We start from the raw sequence: 22149 nt of genomic DNA, 5'->3' as shown, positions 1-22149 counted from the left end.
TTATTAGAAAATGTATGGGGGTACCAAACGCTATAAAAACCTAGCGGGCGAACCTCAAAAAATAACTAGCTACCTAGCGGCACTAATACAGCGATCAGAAAAATGATTGCTTAGTGACGCTGGTAATAGGGGGTAAAAGGGTTAACTCTAGGGGCAATCAGGGGTTAAAACCTTTATTAGAAAATGTATGGGGGTACCTAACGCTATAAAAACCTGGCGGGCGAACCTCAAAAAATAACTAGCTACCTAGCGGCACCAGCGACACTAATACAGCGATCAGAAAAAAACGATCGCTTAGTGGCGCTGGCAATAGGGGGTGAAAGGGTTAACTCTAGGGGCAATCAGGGGTTAAAACCTTTATTAGAAAATGTATGGGGGTACCTAACGCTATAAAAACCTGGCGGGCGAACCTCAAAAAATAACTAGCTACCTAGCGGCACCAGCGACACTAATACAGCGATCAGAAAAACGATCGCTTAGTGACGCTGGCAATAGGGGGTGAAAGGGTTAACTCTAGGGGCAATCAGGGGTTAAAACCTTTATTAGAAAATGTATGGGGGTACCTAACGCTATAAAAACCTGGCGGGCGAACCTCAAAAAATAACTAGCTACCTAGCGGCACCAGCGACACTAATACAGCGATCAGAAAAATGATCGCTTAGTGACGCTGGCAATAAGGGGTGAAAGGGTTAACTCTAGGGGCAATCAGGGGTTAAAACCTTTATTAGAAAATGTATGGGGGTACCTAACGCTATAAAAACCTGGCGGGCGAACCTCAAAAAATAACTAGCTACCTAGCGGCACCAGCGACACTAATACAGCGATCAGAAAAACGATCGCTTAGTGACGCTGGCAGTAGGGGGTGAAAGAGTTAACTCTAGGGGCAATCAGGGGTTAAAACCTTTATTAGAAAATGTATGGGGGTACCTAACGCTATAAAAACCTGGCGGGCGAACCTCAAAAAATAACTAGCTACCTAGCGGCACCAGCGGCACTAATACAGCGATCAGAAAAACGATCGCTTAGTGACGCTGGCAATAGGGGGGTGAAAGGGTTAACTCTAGGGGCAATCAGGGGTTAAAACCTTTATTAGAAAATGTATGGGGGTACCTAACGCTATAAAAACCTGGCGGGCGAACCTCAAAAAATAACTAGCTACCTAGCGGCACCAGCGACACTAATACAGCGATCAGAAAAACGATCGCTTAGTGACGCTGGCAGTAGGGGGTGAAAGAGTTAACTCTAGGGGCAATCAGGGGTTAAAACCTTTATTAGAAAATGTATGGGGGTACCTAACGCTATAAAAACCTGGCGGGCGAACCTCAAAAAATAACTAGCTACCTAGCGGCACCAGCGGCACTAATACAGCGATCAGAAAAACGATCGCTTAGTGACGCTGGCAATAGGGGGGTGAAAGGGTTAACTCTAGGGGCAATCAGGGGTTAAAACCTTTATTAGAAAATGTATGGGGGTACCTAACGCTATAAAAACCTGGCGGGCGAACCTCAAAAAATAACTAGCTACCTAGCGGCACGAGCGACACTAATACAGCGATCAGAAAAACGATCGCTTAGTGACGCTGGCAAAAGGGGGGTGAAAGGGTTAACTAGGGGGTGATCAAGGGGTTAAAAGTGTTAGGTCCAGTGTAGCCCCCTACCCCCCCCCCCCCAATAAAGGTTTTAACCCCTTGATCACCCCCTAGTTAACCCTTTCACCCCCCTTTTGCCAGCGTCACTAAGCGATCGTTTTTCTGATCGCTGTATTAGTGTCGCTCGTGCCACTAGGTAGCTAGTTTTTTTTTTGAGGTTCGCCGCCATGTTTTTATAGCGTTAGGTACCCCCATAAATTTTCTAACGCTATAAAAACATGGCGGCGAACCTAAAAAAAAACTAGCTACCTAGTGGCACGAGCGACACTAGTACAGCGATCAGAAAAACGATCGCTTAGTGACGCTGGCAAAAGGGGGGTGAAAGGGTTAACTAGGGGGTGATCAAGGGGTTAAAAGTGTTAGGTCCAGTGTAGCCCCCTACCCCCCCCCCAATAAAGGTTTTAACCCCTTGATCACCCCCTAGTTAACCCTTTCACCCCCCTTTTGCCAGCGTCACTAAGCGATCGTTTTTCTGATCGCTGTATTAGTGTCGCTCGTGCCGCTAGGTAGCTAGTTTTTTTTGAGGTTCGCCGCCATGTTTTTATAGCGTTAGGTACCCCCATAAATTTTCTAACGCTATAAAAACATGGCGGCGAACCTCAAAAAAAAACTAGCTACCTAGCGGCACGAGCGACACTAATACAGCGATCAGAAAAACGATCGCTTAGTGACGCTGGAAAAAGGGGGGTGAAAGGGTTAACTAGGGGGTGATCAAGGGGTTAAAACCTTTATTGGGGGGGGGGGGGCTATCCTGGACCTAACACTAACTGCCTGACACTAACTGCCTGTCACACTGAAACTAAATGCAGTGATCAGTAAATGATCACTGCAATTTAGTGACGGTGTGACAGGGGGGGGGCTGGTGATGGCGATCGGGGGGTGACCGGGGGGGGGATCGTAAGCCTATGTGTCTGTGTGTCAGTGTAGTGCTTGTGTACTCACTGTGTGATGTCTCCGCTCCTCCGCCGGACGAAAATACCGGCGGGAGGAGCGGTGACATCACTTCCTCCTCTGCCTGTGTTTACAATGCAGGCAGAGGAGGGCGGGGGAGGAAGCTGATTGGCTGGGGAGCGATCCGGAGGGGGCGGACAAAAACGAACTGCCGCCCCCGCATCCCGGATCGCTCCTGAAGATTACCGACCCGCGCCATGTACCAGGGGGGGTCCCGATCGGACCCCCGACCCCCGTCAAGCAGAGGACGTACAGGTACGTTGATGTGCCTGTCCGTGCCATTCTGCTGACGTATATGTACATGAGCGGGTCGGGAACTGGTTAAAGTGCAAATGTCAGTATTTAGGCTACAGACAAGTACAATATGCAATTAGCAATGTGATTTAAGGTCGATACCAAAGAGGTTCTAATGTCAGAAGTTTTTTTTTATAACTTAATGCATTTCTGTGTGCAATATCCCCACTCAGCCCCTCTAATACTTACCTAAGACCCATCTTGATCCAGCAATTGTGCATGAGAGTCTCACCTGCCCGGGACTCTCCCTCCTCATTGCCATTGGCTCCCGCTGCTGTCAATCAAAGTCAGTGAGCCAATGAGGAGAGAGGAGGGCTGAGGTGAACCCCCTCTTTGTGTCTAAATGGACACACAAAACAGTGGTTCGGGTGCCCCCATAGCAGGCTGTTTGCTGTGGGGGCACTCAGCAGAAGGGAGGGGCCAGGAGCGCCAGTGAGAGGCCCAAGAAGAGGAGGATCTGGGCAGCTAAGTATAACATGTTTGTTATTTTTAAATAAAAAAAAAATTAGACTTTAGCTTTACTTTTAGTGCCGGTTCACACAGGGGCAAGCCGACTTACAGCACGACTTTGCAAGGCGACTTCAGCACGACTTGGAGCAAATTACAACACGACTTAAAGTTGCCTCCAGGACAGGCGACTTTGGCTGTGGCCAATCACAGAATAATCAGATCTGTGGGAGGGAGGGGTTTGCCTGAGTAAACTATTTTCTCTTCCTGTAAAGTTGCTTCAGTTAAGACAGTGATCCGACTTTGGAGGCAACTTCCATTGAAATCAATGGGTACAAGTTGCCTTGAAGTCGCCTTGAAGTAGTACAGGAACCTTTTCTGAAGTCGGATCGATTTCAATAGTGTACATTAAGACGGCTCCATTCACTTCAATGGAATTTCTCATGTTGCGCGACTTGGGGTGACGTAAGGCGACACAAGTCGGATCCCAAGTCGCTGTAGTGTGAACCGGCACTAAGGCAAAAAAACATATATCTTAAAGCGGAGTTCCAACCACAATTAGCATTTTTTAAATGTATGTCCTTTCATCCTGCGTTTTTATAATATAAATCTGGTCACTTACTATTTTACAATCCGCCGCCGATCCGCATAGATATTCAAAAAAGATAGTTTATAAAACTATATCTACACCGTTGTCATTTTGCTTGTGGGCATTGTGAAGCCTACAAGCACTTACTTCCTGGAAGTCTTGGATGGGGAGTGATAATTGGACAGCGCACTGCATCCTGGGAAATGATGACACACATTTCCCAGGACCATTAGAGGGAGATGATGTCAGAATCCTAGGTGGTTTCAAAGGCAGATTTCGTGGGACCGCATAGCAACAGGCATTTCCAGATGAGTAAAAAAAAAAAAAAAAAATGTTTTTCTTTTTTAGTCGTAAGCTACAGTTTAAAGCAAAATAGTTTTTTTTGATGGAACCTCCACTTTAATTTGTATTTTATATAGTAAGTGCGTAGCTCAAGGACATGACTCAGGAGGGCAAGAAGGACTCAGGGACAGTCCTTAGAGATCAGAGACAGTCCCTAGAGATCAAGGACAATCCTTAGAGATCAGGGACAATCCTTAGAGATCAGGGACAGTCCTTAGAGATAAGGGATAGTCCTTAGAGATCAGGGACAGTCCTTAGAGATCAGAGACAGTCCGAAGTGTCCGCCATAATGTCGCAGTCACGAAAAAAATCGCTGATCGCCGCCATTAGTAGTAAAAAAAAATAAAAAAAATAAAAATGCAAAAAAACTATCCCCTATTTTGTAAACGCTATAAATTTTGCGCAAACCAACCGATAAACGATTATTGCGTTTTTTTTTTACCAAAAATAGGTAGAAGAATACGTATCGGCCTAAACTGAGGAAAAAAATAAATTTATATATGTTTTGGGGGGATATTTATTATAGCAAAAAGTAAAAAATATTGCATTTTTTTAAAAATTGTCGCTCTATTTTTGTTTATAGCGCAAAAAATTAAAACCGCAGAGGTGATCAAATACCACCAAAAGAAAGATCTATTTTTTTGGGAGCCACATCGCACGACCGCGCAATTTTCTGTTAAAGCGACGCAGTCCCGAACTGTAAAAAAACCTTGGGTCTTTAGGCAGCAATATGGTCCGGGGCTTAAGTGGTTAAACGTCGTTTTTTGCTACACACGGTCAGTTTCTGTGAAGTAAAAAACGACATTTTGAAAAACGACACATAAAATTGAAGCATGCTTCAATTTTTTTTTTGGTCGTTTTTCACAAGACATAAAACGACGTTTTCCCCCACACACGGTCATTTAAAGTGACGTTTTTAAAAACGTCGTTTTTTTTCATCACATAAAGTGATGGTGTGTATGCGGCATTAGGGATCAAGGACAATCCTTTTTTTTTTTTAAATCAGAAATAAGTTTATTGTAGGAAAATAGAAATACAATCACATAAACATACACAGACAGATCAACAATGAATGCAGTTACAGAGGAAAGAATCAGGGTGTAGTCACATACCGGTATACACCAATTTTCCAAACAATACATACATACATAGTAGGTAAACGGATCTTCAGTCACTTGTTTTAAGCATAAAGGAGAAGATGTTATACCTTAAAGTACTGCATTATATAAAGCATTGCCTCATAGATGGAATCTGACTGTATACCATAATATTAACCAGTAACCTCAGGAAATAGAGAGATTAAACCAACTAGAAAAAGAGAGAAAAGGGAAGAGGGCAAGATAGCAAAGTAAGAGAAGGAAAATGAAAAGAAGAGAAAGAGGGAGAAATGAAGAAGAAAGAAGGATCTTTGTTTTAAGCCGTGGATCACCAATATAGTCCCATCCCCCCTCTACTTCGTAGGGAGGTATTATAGCACACCCCGTCCCCCGCACCCCGTTCCCAGCACAAACACAACTCCACATCTTTGTCTTCCACCCTCTGTTTAAGCACTCTATCCCTGTAGTAATCTGTCCCTCGCCAGTTGGAGAGGACCTAATCCCGAGACGTCCAACCAAGGCTGCCACATTGAGTAGAACTTCTTTAATACGTTGCGGTGTTGGTATGTTAGTTTTTCACGAATCAGTAGATTATTAACCTGCTTCACCCACTGTTCGCCCGTTGGTACTCTCGGAGTGATCCATAATTTAGCAATCTCTTTGCGGGCAAGATAGAGTTAACGTAGCACCGCAGTATGACCGTTCGGCGACAAGTCTGGTAACTCCAAGGCACCAAGAAGGCAAACCACTGGGTCATTAATCGCTGGTATCTGAAATACCTGGGCTATAGTGTCAAGGACAAATTTCCAATACCTGAAAAGCTTTGGACATTTCCACAACATGTGCAAGAGATCTCCAGCATGTGCATTACATTTTGGGCATAAGGGGGTGTCCCTGAGGCCCCACCTGTGTAACCTAGCCGGGGTTCTGTATACCCTGTGTAATAGATACAAGTGGGAAAGCCTCTGTGATGCAGATACAGAAACCAATGGGGCGGACGTCAGGCACAACTCCCAAGTTTCCCCGTCTAAACCCCAGATCACGTTCCCACCCTCTTCTACAAGGGAGTTTACTTACGTCATGCGTAGATTGGAGTAGTTTTGCATAGACCCTCAATATCATGCCCGCCCTGTCATCCGTAGTGAGCACGTCGCTCAACAGAGGGTGCGCTGTCCAAACAAATGGGGAGAGTCTATCTTCGCATTGCACAGCATGCCTTAGTTGCAGGTATTGGTAAAATTGGGATTTATGTAAGTCAAATTCCTCTCTTAGGGCTGCAAAAGATTTAAATACTGTGCCAGAGTACAACTGGGTGATATAGTGGATTCCCATCGCCTCCCATGTGCCGAAACCAGGGACAATCCTTAGAGATCAGGGACAATCCTTAGATATCAGGGACAGTCCCTAGAGATCAGGGACAATCCTTAGAGATCAGGTACAGTCAGTCCTTAGAGATCATGGACAAAGGACAATCCTTAGAGATCAGGGACAATCCTTAGAGATCAGGGACAGTCCTTAGAGATCATGGACAAAGGACAATCCTTAGAGATCAGGGATAGTCCTTAGAGATCAGGGACAATCCTTAGAGATCAGGGACAGACCTTAGAGATCAGGGACAATCCTTAGAGATCAGGGACAGACCTTAGAGATCAGGGACAATCCTTAGAGATCAGGGACAGTCCTTAGAGATCATGGACAAAGGATAATCCTTAGAGATCAGGGATAGTCCTTAGAGATCAGGGACAATCATTAGAGATCAGGGACAGACCTTTAAAGATCTGGGACAGTCCCTAGAGATCAGGGACAATCCTTAGAGATCAGGTACAGTCCTTAGAGATCATGGACAAAGGACAATCCTTAGAGATCAGGGATAGTCCTTAGAGATCAGGGACAATCCTTAGAGATCAGGGACAGTCCTTAGAGATCAGGGACAATCATTAGAGATCAGGGACAGACCTTTAAAGATCTGGGACAGTCCTTAGAGATCAGGGACAATCCTTAGAGATCAGGGACAGACCTTGAGATCTGGGACAGTCCTTAGAGATCAGGGACAATCCTTAGAGATCAGGGACAGACCTTTAGAGATCAGGGACAATCCTTAGAAATCAGGGACAATCCTTAGAAATCAGGGACAATCCTTAGAGATCAGGGACAGTCCTTAGAGATCAGGGACAATCCTTAGAAATCAGGGACAATCCTTAGAAATCAGGGACAATCCTTAGAGATCAGGGACAGTCCTTAGAAATCAGGGACAATCCTTAGAGATCAGGGACAGTTGGGAGCTATGTCTGTAGCCCTGGTTCACACTGATGCGATTTCAGATGTGAATCGGATAGCATTGAATCACATGACAAAGGAAATAACATTGGTTCCATCAATGCAGCAGCGATCTGACTTTGGTTTGTCCTACTTTAATATCACTTCAATCAGAGTGTATAAAAACAATCCGCCTTATCTATTCCTAATACATTCAGCAGGGTTCAGTGCTATCCATTCCTGATTAAACGGAATAGACCAGACAGTCTCCGATGAGAAGAAATGAGTGGCAGGGGATAAGAGGGGATCTTTGTGCGGAGGAGCCCTGTGATTGGCTGAGTCCATAATCCAGGCTCACTCCGTTACCCCCGCTGTCTTCTAATCATGTAAACAAGGAGGGGGCAGAGCCCGCACGGTTCATATGCCGGCATAGCCCCTCCCCCGGGGCGGGACTTCATCCAGATAATGGACGGCTTTTATTATTGTGTGCAGTTGCAGAAAGGAGCAGATGGTCGGAGTCGCTGGATGGGATCTGACCTGTGCCCGACTTCCCATACTAAACATTGTTTTCAGAGCTGAGCCTGAATATCGCCTGCTGCTGTTTACATAAGAAGTCACTTTCTGTAAGTGGCAGCCAGAGGAGAAAGAAGATCTGCAGCAGCTCGTCACACTTACAGCAGGTTGGTAGCTCCACCACTTCGGATGTGATAGTCGTGACTTGTCACAGAGATCGGACACTAAGCCCATACACTATACAATCTGATTGTACAATCTCCTTCTCATCACAGTGTAAGGGCCTGCCTCATTTCACCCTTGCTTAGGATGCTCCTCCTATGAGAATTCTTCTAGATAGAGTTGTATAGTGTATGGGTACTACAGACTTGTATGACTCAATAGGAACAAGCATTGATTCTAGGATTCTATTTCTTATTCCCTTCCTGGCAGATCTAAGGGGTGATTTGTCTCCACAGAAGCAGATCAGAGATGGCATCTTTGAAGATATGGGACCAACTGCAGGCTGGCAGCTCAGAGGTGGACTGGTGTGAAGACAACTACAAAATCGTCCCCTCTATCGCCGAGTTTTACAATACGGTAAGTTCTCTCTATATACTACATCGGTGAGGCAGCCATTTCTAAAACTCATATTTGCTGTCATATAATCCATAAATCCTATGACTTTTTGTTGTGTAGAGGCCTGTATAAGGCTATTCTCTGAGAAGAGATCCATAGTGGACGCTTGTAGTGTCTTACAGGTGTTGAGGAGGTAATCGGTCACCAAAATACCTGTTTTATTTTTTATGGAACTAACCCGGTACATCCACTTGCGGTGTCAGTGTGGTCCCATTGACTTAAATAAGTGAGTATGGCAAGTGGTGCCACCTGTTGTCTCAGCAGTCTATGTTAAAGTGTAATGCCACTTTTGTAGCGTATACAATTGTTACACAAGTCATACTGTAAATAAATGTGTTAAAATGACCTTTCCATTTCAATCTGCAGCTCTGTACTTTTCTGTAATGCAATATATAGCAGTGGTCTCCAAACTGCAGACTGGGAGCCGGGTGCCGCCTTTTGCTTGTTTTTATCTGGCCATTTGGGCATTATTACTCCCACTGTCAGTAACTGTGGGGCATAGTTCCTGCCACTGACATTGGGGAACTATTCCTCTCATTTAGCCCTGGTTCACACTGGGTACGATTTGGAACGATTTGAGATGCGATTTGACATGTCAAATCGCATCTCAAATCGGCGGCAATGGCACTGTCCTAATCAGTGCGACAACGCATCTGCGATTTCAAAAAGTAGTTCCTGTACTACTTTTTGCGATTTCGGGCCGCGATTTACATTAAATTGCGGCCCAAATTGCGGCAAAATCGCGGCCGCGAAATCGCGGTAAAATCGCGCATTTTACCGCGATTTTGAATTCGCAGCAGTGTGAACCTAGGCTGACACCTATTATTTCTCCCTCTATAACCAGTGATGGGATGTTGTTCCTCGCACTGACACCAAAGGTGCTACACTATTGCCTGCACTGACACCAATGATAGGGCACTATTCCTCCCACTGACACCTATTATGGGACACAATTTCTTCCCCCTAATACCAGTGATGTGGGACACTTCCTCCCACTGACACCAATTATGGGACACAATTTCTTCCCCCTATTACCAGTCATGGGACACTATTCCTCACATTGACACCAATGATGGGACACTATTCCTCCCGCTGACACCAATAATGGGACACTATTCCTCCCGCTGACACCAATGATGGAACACTATTCCTCTCGCTGACACCAGTGATGGGGCACTATTCCTCCCGCTGACACCAATGATGGGGCACTATTCCTCCCGCTGACACCAATGATGGGGCACTATTCCTGCCGCTAACACCAATAATGGGGCACTATTCCTCCCGCTGACACCAATGATGGGGCACTATTCCTCCCGCTGACACCAATGATGGGGCACTATTCCTCCCGCTAACACCAATAATGGGACACTATTCCTCCCGCTGACACCAATGATGGGGCACTATTCCTCCCGCTGACACCAATGATGGGGCACTATTCCTCCCGCTGACACCAATGATGGGGCACTATTCCTCCCGCTGACACCAATGATGGGACACTATTCCTCCCGCTGACACCAATGATGGAACACTATTCCTCCTGCTGACACCAATGATGGAACACTATTCCTCCCGCTGACACCAATGATGGGGCACTATTCCACCCGCTGACACCAATGATGGGGCACTATTCCTCCCGCTGACACCAGTGATGGGGCTCTATTTCTCCCGCTGACACCAATTATGGGGCACTATTCCTCCCGCTGACAACAACAATGGGGCACTATTCCTCTCCCTAATAGCAAAGAGTGGACACTGTTTACTCCCACTGACACCAGGACATTTTCTACTCCTGCTGGCCACAGCTCCCCCCCTAAAGTTTAAAGAAGAGTAAACTGGCCCTTTGTTTATACAATTTGGAGGTCCCTGCTATATAGCAACCTGAAGGCATTCTGTACACAGATGGTTTATGGAATGCCAGCCCCCCCTCAGAAAAGTAATTTCCTGCTTGTGTGATTGGCTTACTGATTTTCCCAGAAGTCACCCCAAAAGATACAAGTCAGATTTTGGGCATCCCTGCAACAAAAATGTAATTTTTGGTGTCATACTCCCAAAGGGAAATCATGTCGAAGGGGATGCAGCTCCTGCAGCCTTCCTCATTAGAGCCCTGCAGGTGCAGCATCTTATTGATAATTATAAAATCACCCCCATTAGATTTATTTTCCACACAAACACAGACAAACAAGCAGCTATTTCTTTGGAATAGCAGAAGGTAGGAATCTAAGTTTTTTAAAATCCCTGCAATGTACATCAATGATCACCCAGAGGGCAATGTTTTTTTTTTCTCACCACAAGTGTTGTTACTCTTTAAATTTGCAGCAGCATGTGTACTGTTCCATCCTGCTGTATGCTGTGTTTTAGGTAGGCAGTTGGGAGTGTGGTATAACTACAGCTCAAACGCCTGTTTTTACCGCCAGCTGTTACAAGAGGACAAAGGGGGATTCTGTATAGTGATCTATCAAAGCAAGGTGGGCAGTATGTGAAAAGCACTTTTTCCTTTTGTGGTATGGGGGATTTGTAGGTTTCCATAGACAGCTGTTACAGTTGTTTGCAGGCATATACAGTATTATGATGCATGAACTGGAGGAAATACTAAAAGGGTTTGTCAGGCTGGATAGTATATTTGCAGATGAGCTACCATGATTTTACATGCACAGGCAAATGAATCCCCTTACAACTGCCCAACACATATGTACAATGGCAAGACAGTGGGCATTAATGTGCTGGGTGTCCAACCTCCTGTGTTCACAATGCAGAAAGTCAGTCATTCAGCACGGGACTTGGGAAGTAAGTGGAGATGACTACAGTACCGTAGTGGTGTCTATTATGATTTCCAGCTTCCAGGGGAATCAGCCAGGTATGTTATATACATAGTTACTTTGGTTTAAACTCAAACAATGTAACTATGTATAAAATATCCATACTTGAATTCTTTGATTCTTTGATTCTGTTTGTTAATTAGTTGCTATTGCCAGATGTTACTTGCATATTACAATTGTTCTTTAAAGGAAAAGTATAGCTAAAGTTTTTTTGGCCATACTGGTCATAGGAGTGCACTTAGTTCTGCATTCCTGTGACCAAGATTCAGCCGACAGCTAGCTATAGTCGGCTGTCGGCTGCAGGGCCGCATCATCATGAATTATGGGGCCCCTTACACAGCTTCAGGCATGGGCCCCCTGGAACAGAGAAGCGGGGGGGAGGTGCAGAAAAGGGGGGGGGGGGCTGCTGAGAAGCGGGGGGGGGGGGCCTTTACGAAAAATATATATAAAAAAAAAGGGGGTAGCCATCCGTGCCCTGGGGACCTCTGGGCCCTTTAATAAAAATAAAATAAATAAATATTATATAAAAAATATAGAATTTTTTTTTTAAAAGGGGGGTTGCCATCTGGGGCCCTTTATTAATAATATATATTTTATAAAAATAAAAGAAATAAAAAATCTTTAAATTAAAAGATTATTTTTTATAAAAAAAAAGGGGGATTGTCATCCGGGCCCCTGGGGACCTCCGGACCTCTAAAAGAAAAAAAAAAAAATTGGCCCTTTAATAAAAAATAAAATAAAAAAATATTTTGTTTTATAAAAAATAAATAAAAAAAGGGGGGGGGTTGCCATCCGTGCCCCTTACAGGTGTACTGCCTGTACCCCCCTGATGGCGGCCCTGGTCAGCTGACGTCACAGGGCCGCTCAAAACTCTGCAGGGATCCTGACAATAAAGTCGGGATCGGCCCAGATGCCTGACTAGTAGCCATCTCAGCATCTGTGAGCCACTGAGCGCCTAAGCCAATCACTACCGGTCCTCCACAGCCCGGTGCTCCAGGGAGTGCTGGAGGGGTAGGGCAGTGAGCCAGTGACTGACAGTCATCACAATGTGCTCAATGCAGACCAGAAATCTGAGCGATCAGCGGTCATATGATCGCTCAGTTCTCGATCTTAGAGGTGGTGAGGGGACAGCTGCAGTATCAGACCGATGCTGCATTCACCTAAGTGAGTATGTATGTTTTTTTTTTCAATTCTCATACTTCTATTTTAAATTATAGTGTATTTGATTTTAGGATAAGTAGTCTGTCTCACCAGGAAACGTATAGTGCCCTTGGTGTGCCAGCACAGTGATAAAGGTAGAGGGCATTCACACAGGAAATAGATAACATAGCTGTGTGTTTACATCGCACCACACTATAGGAATTAACAGCAATTACATGAGGTGTGCACAGCAATTTTCTTTTATTTGATAACCGGAAATAATTATATAGGCATAATAGCTACTTAATCATCATCAGAGGCTCCAGTGTAATTACAGCTAGGGACAGTTACTCTAAGGAGTCATATAGAGACATGACCAAAACACACTACAGTGCTGACACTGTGCCCATCCTATAGTTATAAAATGTCATATACCAGGTAAAAAAGAAGTATTGAAAGATATTTATTCCAAGAGGTATAGGAATAAAAATGTCAGTTGGTAGAAAATGGCTGACACTGTGGTGCTGGCAAGGCTGCTTTCATATATAGGCTGAAAATCCAGAATCTGTAAAATAGGAAGGAAAGGGAAGAAAACGCCAAACTGGCATAGTGTAGCACAATTTATTAAAGCGGAAGTAAACCCATCCATAAAACAGTTACAGAAATGTAACACTCCCATTGGTTGTGCTCTCAAACTGTCAAAGCATCCAATGGCTGGTGTCATAACTGATCACATGTGCAGCCTCATGGCAGTTGTAGATTAAACAGAGGCAAAGATGGCAGCTTCCTTGGCTGAAAACGATGGGAGGGTTTACTTCCACTTTAAAGAGGAGTTCCACCTAAAAATGGAACTTCCTCTTAACCCACTCCTCGCCCCCTTACATGCCACATTTGGCATGTAATTTTTTTGGGGGGGGGGGGAGTGGGGGCTTCAGGAGAAGGGGACTTCCTGTCCCACTTTCTCCTTCCGCCGAGGGGCTGGAAAGGCGAATATCTTAATCGCCTTTTTACAGCCCCTCCCTGTAGGCAAGCACCTGTCCAATCGGACGGCGCCGCTCGCGCATGCGCAGTGCCGCTCGCGCATGCGCAGTGGGTGCCCGGCCGTGAAGCCGAAAGCTGTCACTGCCGGGTGCCCACACTAGAAATGAAGACGCCAGCCGGGGAGGGGGGGCGAGGAGCGGAGCCCCGGCCGTCGAGTCGCTGGAGCCGTGGAGCAGGTAAGTGTCAGTTTATTAAAAGCCAGCAGCTACACTTTTTGTAGCTGCTGACTTTTAATAAACTTAAAAAATGGGTGGAAAACCCCTTTAAGTAAAATAGCATATAAAACAAATGGAACTCACAAGCGGGTGAGGTGGAGAGAAAGGATGAAAGTCTGCAGTGGATTGTAATGAGCTGGGAGCTGTGTGGTAGTCCTTGGTGGAGAAGAAGAAGCTGGCTGTGGTGGGTAACAAGATGAGAATGGAGTCCGTGTAGGGAGACCGGCGCCAGGCTGCCCTGTGTGGCCATGATGGTATATTCAAAAATGGGATGTCTGCCCAAAGACGATGTGTCCAGCTGGAGTAGTGAGAGGAGCTGTCAGTCCAACCGCTGTGTAAGCCAATCGGGGCGCGTTTCGGAAGCTTAACCACGGCTCCTTCATCAGCCTGATTGTTTGAAACATTGTCTAAAAACAATCAGGCTGATGAAGGAGCCATGGTTAAGCTTCCGAAACGCGCCCCGATTGGCTTACACAGCGGTTGGACTGACAGCGCCTCTTACTACTCCAGCTGGACACATCGTCTTTGGGCGGACATCCCATTTCTGGATATACCATCACGGCTACACAGGGCAGCCTGGCGCCGGTCTCCCTACACAGACTCCATTCTCATCTTGTTCCCCACCACAGCCAACTTTCCTCTCCACTAAGAACTACCACACATTTACCAGCTCATTACAATCCACTGCAGACTTTCATCCTCTCTCTCCCCCTCACCCGCTTGTGAGTTCCATTTGTTTTGTATGGTATTTTACTTTAATAAATTGTGCAGAACTATGCCGGTTTGGCATTTTCTTCACTTTCCCTCTTACTCTAAGGAGTCATACATGACATTCTTGTGTTTGAATGAATTCCTTTGAAATATTTACAGTCTAATAAACATGATTTATATTGGAAATGGATGATATGGCCTCTTGCAGATGGACGTAATACCTACTGATCTTTATGCCGCCAAAAAGATCCTAAATATATAACAAAAGTTCTGTTCCATAAAGACTTCATGTACAGGTGCATATGCATGCATGAAATTCTTCTTCTTTCTCATCTAGCTGCCAGTGTTTTCATTTCCATGGACACTGCCTTGAAAAAGTATTCATACCCCTTGACATTTTGTTATGTTACAACCAAAAACGTAAATGTATTTTATTGGGATTTTATGTGATAGACCAACATAAAGTGGCACGTATTTGTAAAGTGGAACGGAAATGATAAATGGTTTTCAATTTTTTAGAAATAAATATGTGAAAAGTGTGGCGTGCGTTTGTATTCAGCCCCCCTGAGTGAATACTTTGTAGAACCACCTTTCACTGCAATTACAGCTGCAAGTCTTTTTGGGATGTGTCTACAAGCTTTGCACATCTAGAGAGTTACATATTTGCCCATTCTTCTTTTCAAAATAGCTCAAGCTCTGTCAGATTGGATGGTGAGAGTCTGTGAACAGCAGTTTTCACTAACAAACCTCCTGAAGGCTTCACAGAACAGCTATATTTATACTGAGATTAAATTACACACAGGTGGACTCTATTTACTAATTAGGTGACTTCTGAAGGCAATTGGTTCCACTAGATCATGGGTGCTCAACCTGTGGCTCTCCAGCTGTTGCAGAACTTCAAGTCCCATCATGCCTCTGCCTTTGGGAGTCATGCTTGTAACAGTCAGTAGCTTGCAATGCCTCATGGGAATTGTAGTTCTGAAACAGCTGGAGAGCCACAGGTTGAGCACCCATGCACTAGATTTTAGTTAGGAGTATCAAAGTAAAGGGGGCTGAATACAAATGCACAACACACTTTTGAGATATTTATTTGTAAAAAAAATGTTGTTGACAAACATTTATCATTTTCCTTTCACTTGACAATTATGTGCCACTTTGTGTTGGTCTATCACATAAAGTCCCAATAAAATACGTTTACGTTTTTGGTTGTGACGTGACATAACAAATTGTAACCCTGTATTGTTTTAATCCCTTGTAAAAAAAATGTAAAATAAAATAATTTTAAAACTTTTTTTTTTTTAAATTCTAAAATGTTTTTTGTTCAAAAATGTAAAAAACTATTTACAAAAGGGCTAATTCACACAGCTTCTCTGTTATCTTTGTGTCCGTTAAGAATGATTTTAGTATATTTATTGTGAAAATGTTGTTTTGATATATTTAAAGGGGGGCCCTGCCAGGTAGGCTGTACGGGGCCCTGTGATTTCTAACAGTAGCCCTGCCAGTGTGACATAAATTCATTTCATTTCTGCTGTAATCACAGTGTTAGATTTTACAAGTCGGAAGGTTAGGATGAGGATCCGACTTTGATCCAACTTTAATGATATTGAATGGGCTGAAAACGGACCAAAGTTGAACCAAAGTAGTGCAGGAACCTTTTCTAAAGTATGACCGATGTGTGTCAGACCAGTTAAGACGGCTCTCATAGGGAACCATTGATTTGTACACGTCATGCGACATGAGCTCTCAACGTTGGAGCCTACTGTATGTCGCACCAGTGTGAACCGGGCCTTAGCTTAACTCGCACGATTTTACTCCCGCTGGCAGTCCCGATTTCGGCCGCCATTATAGAGACATCTGTGCAAGTTTCTGCACAGATGTCAATGTAAATCGTGGGCCAAAATCGCAAATAGTAGTACAGAAACTACTTTTTGAACTCGGTGCAGCGCCACAAATGCGGCGTAGCACCGATTAGGACAGTGCCATTGCCGGCAATTTGCGGCAAATACCGCCGTTTTGACATGCGATTTGACATGCCAAATCGCATTTCAAAACGCACCAGTGTGAACCAGGCCTTATAGATATTTACGCAGCTGTGTACATTGTCCCATAGGCAACACACCTGTGTTGGGATCCGTAAAAACAAACACAAAAAAAAAATGCTACACCACTACAAATACAGCATTTGTATTTACCTGTGTGCAAGTGTCCCAATAGAAATAGCAGCATATTTCTAAAACGTTTTATCTATGTAAAAGCATTTGGTGGTTTTGTGAAGAAGATAGGCTGAAACGTCTTTGGAGATTCTAAAAATTGTGTTGACGAGCATTTGTTGCTGCCATATATTAGGATGATGAGGACACAGACTTGGATAAGTACATCAACTCATTACCACATTATTTTAAAATAGCCTGATTACACTGAAGCTCATTTCTGATTGGCTGCTGGGAATTTCGAGTACATCTTGTTATACAATATGCTCAAGTAAGCAGTAAGTTATCCTTCAGATAGTAGAGAGTTAGGAGTGAATATACAATTTTTGTTGTTAGTAAATATTTTATTACATCTTTTCATGTGACAACACTGAAGAAATGACACTTTGCTACAATGTAAAGTAGTGAGTGTACAGCTTGTATAACAGTGTAAATTTGCTGCCCACTCAAAATAACTCAACACACAGCCATTAACCTCTTCAGCCCCGGACCATTTTGGTGGTCAAAGACCAGGCCACTTTTTGCGATTTGGCACTGCGTCGCTTTAACTGACAATTGCACGGTCGTGCGACGTGGCTCCCAAACAAAATTAACGTCCTTTTTTCCCACAAATAGAGCTTTCTTTTGGTGGTATTTGATCACCTCTGCGATTTTTATTTTTTGCGCTATAAACAAAAAAAAGAGCGTCAATTTTGGAAAAATATATATATATTTTTTTACTTTTTGCCATAATAAATATACCCCAAAAATATATATAAATAAAAAAAAAAGAAGCTGAGGGTAAAGGTGATGGACTGGCCAAGCTTGTCTCCAGACCCAAACCCTATTGAGCATCTGTGGGGCATCCTCAAATGGAAGGTGGAGGTGTGCAAGGTCTCTAACATCCACCAGCTCTATGATATCATAATGGAGGACTGGAAGAGGACTCCAGTGGCAACCTGTAAAGCTCTGGTGAACTCCATGCCCAAGAGGGTTAAGGCATTGCTGGAAAATAATGGTGGCCACACAAAATATTGACACTTTGGGCCCAATTTGGACATTTTCACTTTAGAGGTGTACTCACTTTTGTTGCCAGCGGTTTAGACATTAGACTGTATGTTGAGTTATTATGAGGGGACAGTAAATTTAGACTGTTGTACAAGCTGTGCACTCACTACTTTACATTGTGTCACATGAAAAGATATAATAAAATATTTACAAAAATGGGAGGGGTGTAATCACTTTTGTCAGATACTGTATGTAGTACAAAGGCATGCCTGACTGCATAAACATTTTAAGTGTTTAGGTTTGACCTCCATATTTTATGGTTTTGGTAAATCCTAAATGAAAAAAAAAAAATCAAAAAAAAAAAATTGTATAGCGTGTATCCAGCTTACCACTACAACATTTTCAGCCTGATTTCAAGCTGCACAAATTTCTACTTACAAAAGCCATTTTCAGCGTTTTTATTCTAAGAGGGTACAGATTATAGAGAGCAGCCTAGCTTTTCTAAAAATAAATGCCATGAGTCTCTGTGAGGAATGGCCCCACAGCGCACCTTTTCACAGGACTACATTATACGTTTACACTGTACTTCTCTGTGTTTCATAGTTATTGTCCTCAGAGATCAGCAGCACATGCGAGTCAAACAAGCATTCCTCACAAATGAGAGCTGAACAAATGTACATTCATAGTGTTTTTTTTTCTATGGCCTTTTCCCTCATATTCTGCATGGTAAAATCACTGCAGGGGCTGTCCTCCCATGTTCTTTTTAAAAAACAGTTTTTATTATATAAAAGTGCATGCAGGACACTGAGCAGACCACTAGGTACAAAGAGGGTGTGTATTTATTTCATACAGTACTGTAATCTAAAAGATTACAGTATACTGTACAGTATGTGTATTATGTTTTAACTTTTTTGAATTTGGTGCCAATCACAAATTTCTCGGAGGGGTGCAGCTTTAGGGCCCTTTCACACCTACGGACAAACGGTCCGTTTATTACAAGTCCGTTTACGGACTTGTAATGTATCCCTATGGGATTGCAGACGTTAGCGGATGATGCAACCATCCGCGTCCGCAAAGATCCGCTTTTGCGGACGGAAGAAAACCCTATTTTTCTTCCGTCTGGCGGAACGGATCGGATGTATACGGACACACGGTCCGTATTCATCCGATTCCCCATAGGGGAGAGCGGAGTAGAGACAGGGTGGTCTCTGCACTGTGTGCGGGGACCGCCCTGTCCGCCGACAGATCAGCGGGGATTTACGGAAGAATCCCCACTGAGCCAAACGGGCTAACGGAGCGGATCAATACGGATCCGCTCCGTGTGAAAGAGCCCTAAGTGTAGCAATATGGCTACATTTAATGAAGGTACAACATTTTGCAACATATTTCTACACTTAGAGGAGTCTCTCTTCTCTTTTATACTCGTAGCTCCTACTGGATTTTGCGTCTAATTCCCTTGTGGAGGCTTCCATTTGTGGATGGACATTTTATGGTTACACAACCTGGTCACATTGCTATAATCTTTTTATATGGACTATAAACTGAAGGACCTATGAATAAATGGTTGTGAAACAAATCATTTGAGTTTCCATTATTTTTTTATGGGGAAATTTGCTTTGATATACAAGTGCTTTGGATTACAAGCATGTTTCTGGAACTAATTATGCTTGAAATCCAAGGTCTTAGGCCTCGTACACACGACCGAACATGTCCGCTGAAACTGGTCCGTCGGACCAGTTTCAGCAGACATGTTCGGTCGTGTGTAGGGCCGACGGGACAATTTTGCGGCCGATCGGACAGGTTTCCAGCGGACAACTGTTTCTTAGCATGCTAAGAAACATGTCCGCTGAAAGCCTGTCCGCCGGACATGTCCGATGGTTAGTACGACTCATCGGACATGTCCGCTGGCCTGAGAACCCGCGCATTGCGTCAAAAAATATCACATCAGGTAAAGGATAAGTTCACTTTTTAATGTATTGTATTTAGGGTGTAACATGTTCAGCAACCCCCTTCCCTGTGACAACAGGCAGGGTTAATTTCTCCCACAGCTGCTGTCACCTTTTAAAATCGGCATGGCTTTGTGAGGCTTCCCCCACACAGCTGTGTCATTCATTCACAAAGATTTGTGCATGCATAAACTACAAGACACGTCTGCCACCACGCCAGATGGACTTGTAGTTGCAGAGGACTGTAAGCACGCCGATCAGCACAGTCGTAGTCCATTTACAGTCCCCCCAACTTTCAAACTGAAAGCCTGTACAGGCAGAAAGCTGGAGGGAGAGTGGTAGGAGCCTGATATTGCACCTGAGATCTGCTGTTCGTGGGTGCAATACTTTGCAGGCTTCTGTAGAAAAAAATTAAATAAATGTGCATTGTTTTACCTGCAAAAATACGTGAATTTCTTATTTTTTTTGTTAACGGTGAACTTAGCCTTTAGACCCCTTTCACACTGAGGGCGTTTTGCAGGCGCTATAGCGTTAGAAATAGCGCCTGCAATTCGCCCTAAAACAGGGCTTTCACACTGGAGCGGTGCGCTGGCAGGGCATCAGGGAAAGTTCTGCTAGCAGCTTCTTTGGATCGCATTAGCAGTGGTGAACTCACCGCTGCTAATCCGCTCCTGCCCATTGATATCAATGGGCAGTACTGCCGGCAATACGCCGCCGTAGTGGCGCATTGCGGGCAGTTTTAACCCTTTCTCGGCCAAAACGCGCCGCAAATCCGATGGTAAAATAGCGGCATTTTACCGCCGACGCGGTAACCAGTGTGAAAGGGGTCTTAACCTTTTTACACACAGCTTTACATCCTTGCATTGCTGTCCTAGAAATGCTAGTTGCCAGGCTGTGTCTAACTTTTACACTTTTACATCACTGATCTGGAAGAAGTATGCAGCAAATAAAAGTTGCATAAAAATCAATATTTGCCTTCTTGTTCCAGGTCCATGGCTAAAAGTATTGAAGCAAGGGGGCAACTTGATAACCAAGCAAGTTACTTTTTCAGACGGAGAGCTCAGGATTGGCATCCTTGTTACTTCCATTGACAGATTTCCTGAAAGATGTGTATAGCTCACAGTTCTTCTAGAACCGCTTAGGGTGGTAGAGCAATTTAACCCTTCAGGGGAGCCTGACTTGAAATCCTGGCAGTCCTCATGGTAAAACAAACATTTATTGCCAATTTTCTCGGAAGGGATGATATGGTAAACACAAGCGTGGAGAACATAGTGTGCAGCTTCAGTCTGACGCCTGAGTCACAGGTTTCACGTCTTGTTCGTACTGACTTCTGGCACCTGTATCTTGTGGAGAACAATGGATATGAATGTCAGGACTCTTTACCAGTTGTTCTGGCACAGTAAGGCATGTTTGTGACTTCACCAGTTGAGACTAATGTTCTTGCCAGTACAGTAGTTAATCACACAGTGTTGTATAAAAGGTATATTTTCTTTGCCTCTGAGATCACATAATTTAATGTGTATTGGATGGTAGCCATGAAGCTGCCCTTCAATTCAAATTAGTGGATGTGATTCATTGTGAATGCTTTCTGTGATATTTCCACAGTAAACTCACACAACTGTGCAAACCACACAGATAAACACACACACACAACCTAAACAGTAAATGCACCCTCTATATAAAAATACCAGAACCACCATAAAGTATACATACAATGTAAATATCTTTTATTAAAGCAATAATTCAAATACAGAAGCACTGAAGTTATACATACAAAGAATGCACACGTGCAAAATAAAAGCAATTCACATTAAAACATGTCTTTCCAACAGTACCAATATGTCTAATAGCAGCATCTCCAAAGACTTTGGCCCAGATTCTCGTAGATCGGCGTAAAAATGGGCGGGCGTAACGTATCTGATTTATGTTACGTCGCCGCAAGTTTTTCAGGCAAGTGCATTATTCACAAAGCACTTACGTGTAAAGTTGCGGCGGCGTAACGTAAATCACCCGGCGGAATTCAAATTCGGCGGGTAGGGGGCGTGTAGCATTTAAATAAAGCGCATTCCCGCGCCGAACGAACTGCGCATGCGCCGCCCGTAAAATGTCCCAGGGTGCATTGCTCCAAATGACGTCGCAAGGACGTCATTGGTTTCGATGTGAACGTAAATGCCGTCCAGCCCCATTCACGGACGACTTACGCAAACGACATAACTTTTCAAATTTCGACGCGGGAACGACGGCCATACTTAACATTGGTTGCGCCTCATAGACCCAGGGGCAACTTCACGCCGGGAAAAGCCTAACGTAAACGTTGTAACTTTACTG

General features: G+C 44.1%; 1 protein-coding gene across 2 annotated transcripts in view; it reads left to right on the top strand.

The window, feature by feature from the left end:
- The first annotated feature begins 8074 nt into the window (after positions 1–8074).
- ACER2 (alkaline ceramidase 2) overlaps positions 8075–22149 on the top strand; it is a 37971-nt gene continuing 23896 nt past the window's right edge. Inside the window, exons 1-2 of one of the 2 annotated variants that reach the window (XM_040359846.1) lie at positions 8075–8304; positions 8596–8716. In XM_040359846.1, coding sequence (XP_040215780.1) covers positions 8609–8716 — 108 coding nt within the window. In that variant the 5' untranslated portion in view covers positions 8075–8304; positions 8596–8608. Of the gene's footprint in view, positions 8305–8569; positions 8717–22149 lie in introns of both variants that reach the window. The other variant, XM_040359837.1, reaches the window with a different exon arrangement.

The sequence above is a fragment of the Rana temporaria genome, chromosome 1 (genome assembly GCF_905171775.1).
Source record: "Rana temporaria chromosome 1, aRanTem1.1, whole genome shotgun sequence".
In the NCBI taxonomy this organism is placed as follows: Eukaryota; Metazoa; Chordata; class Amphibia; order Anura; family Ranidae; genus Rana; species Rana temporaria.
This window is presented reverse-complemented; position numbering and strand designations above follow the sequence as displayed.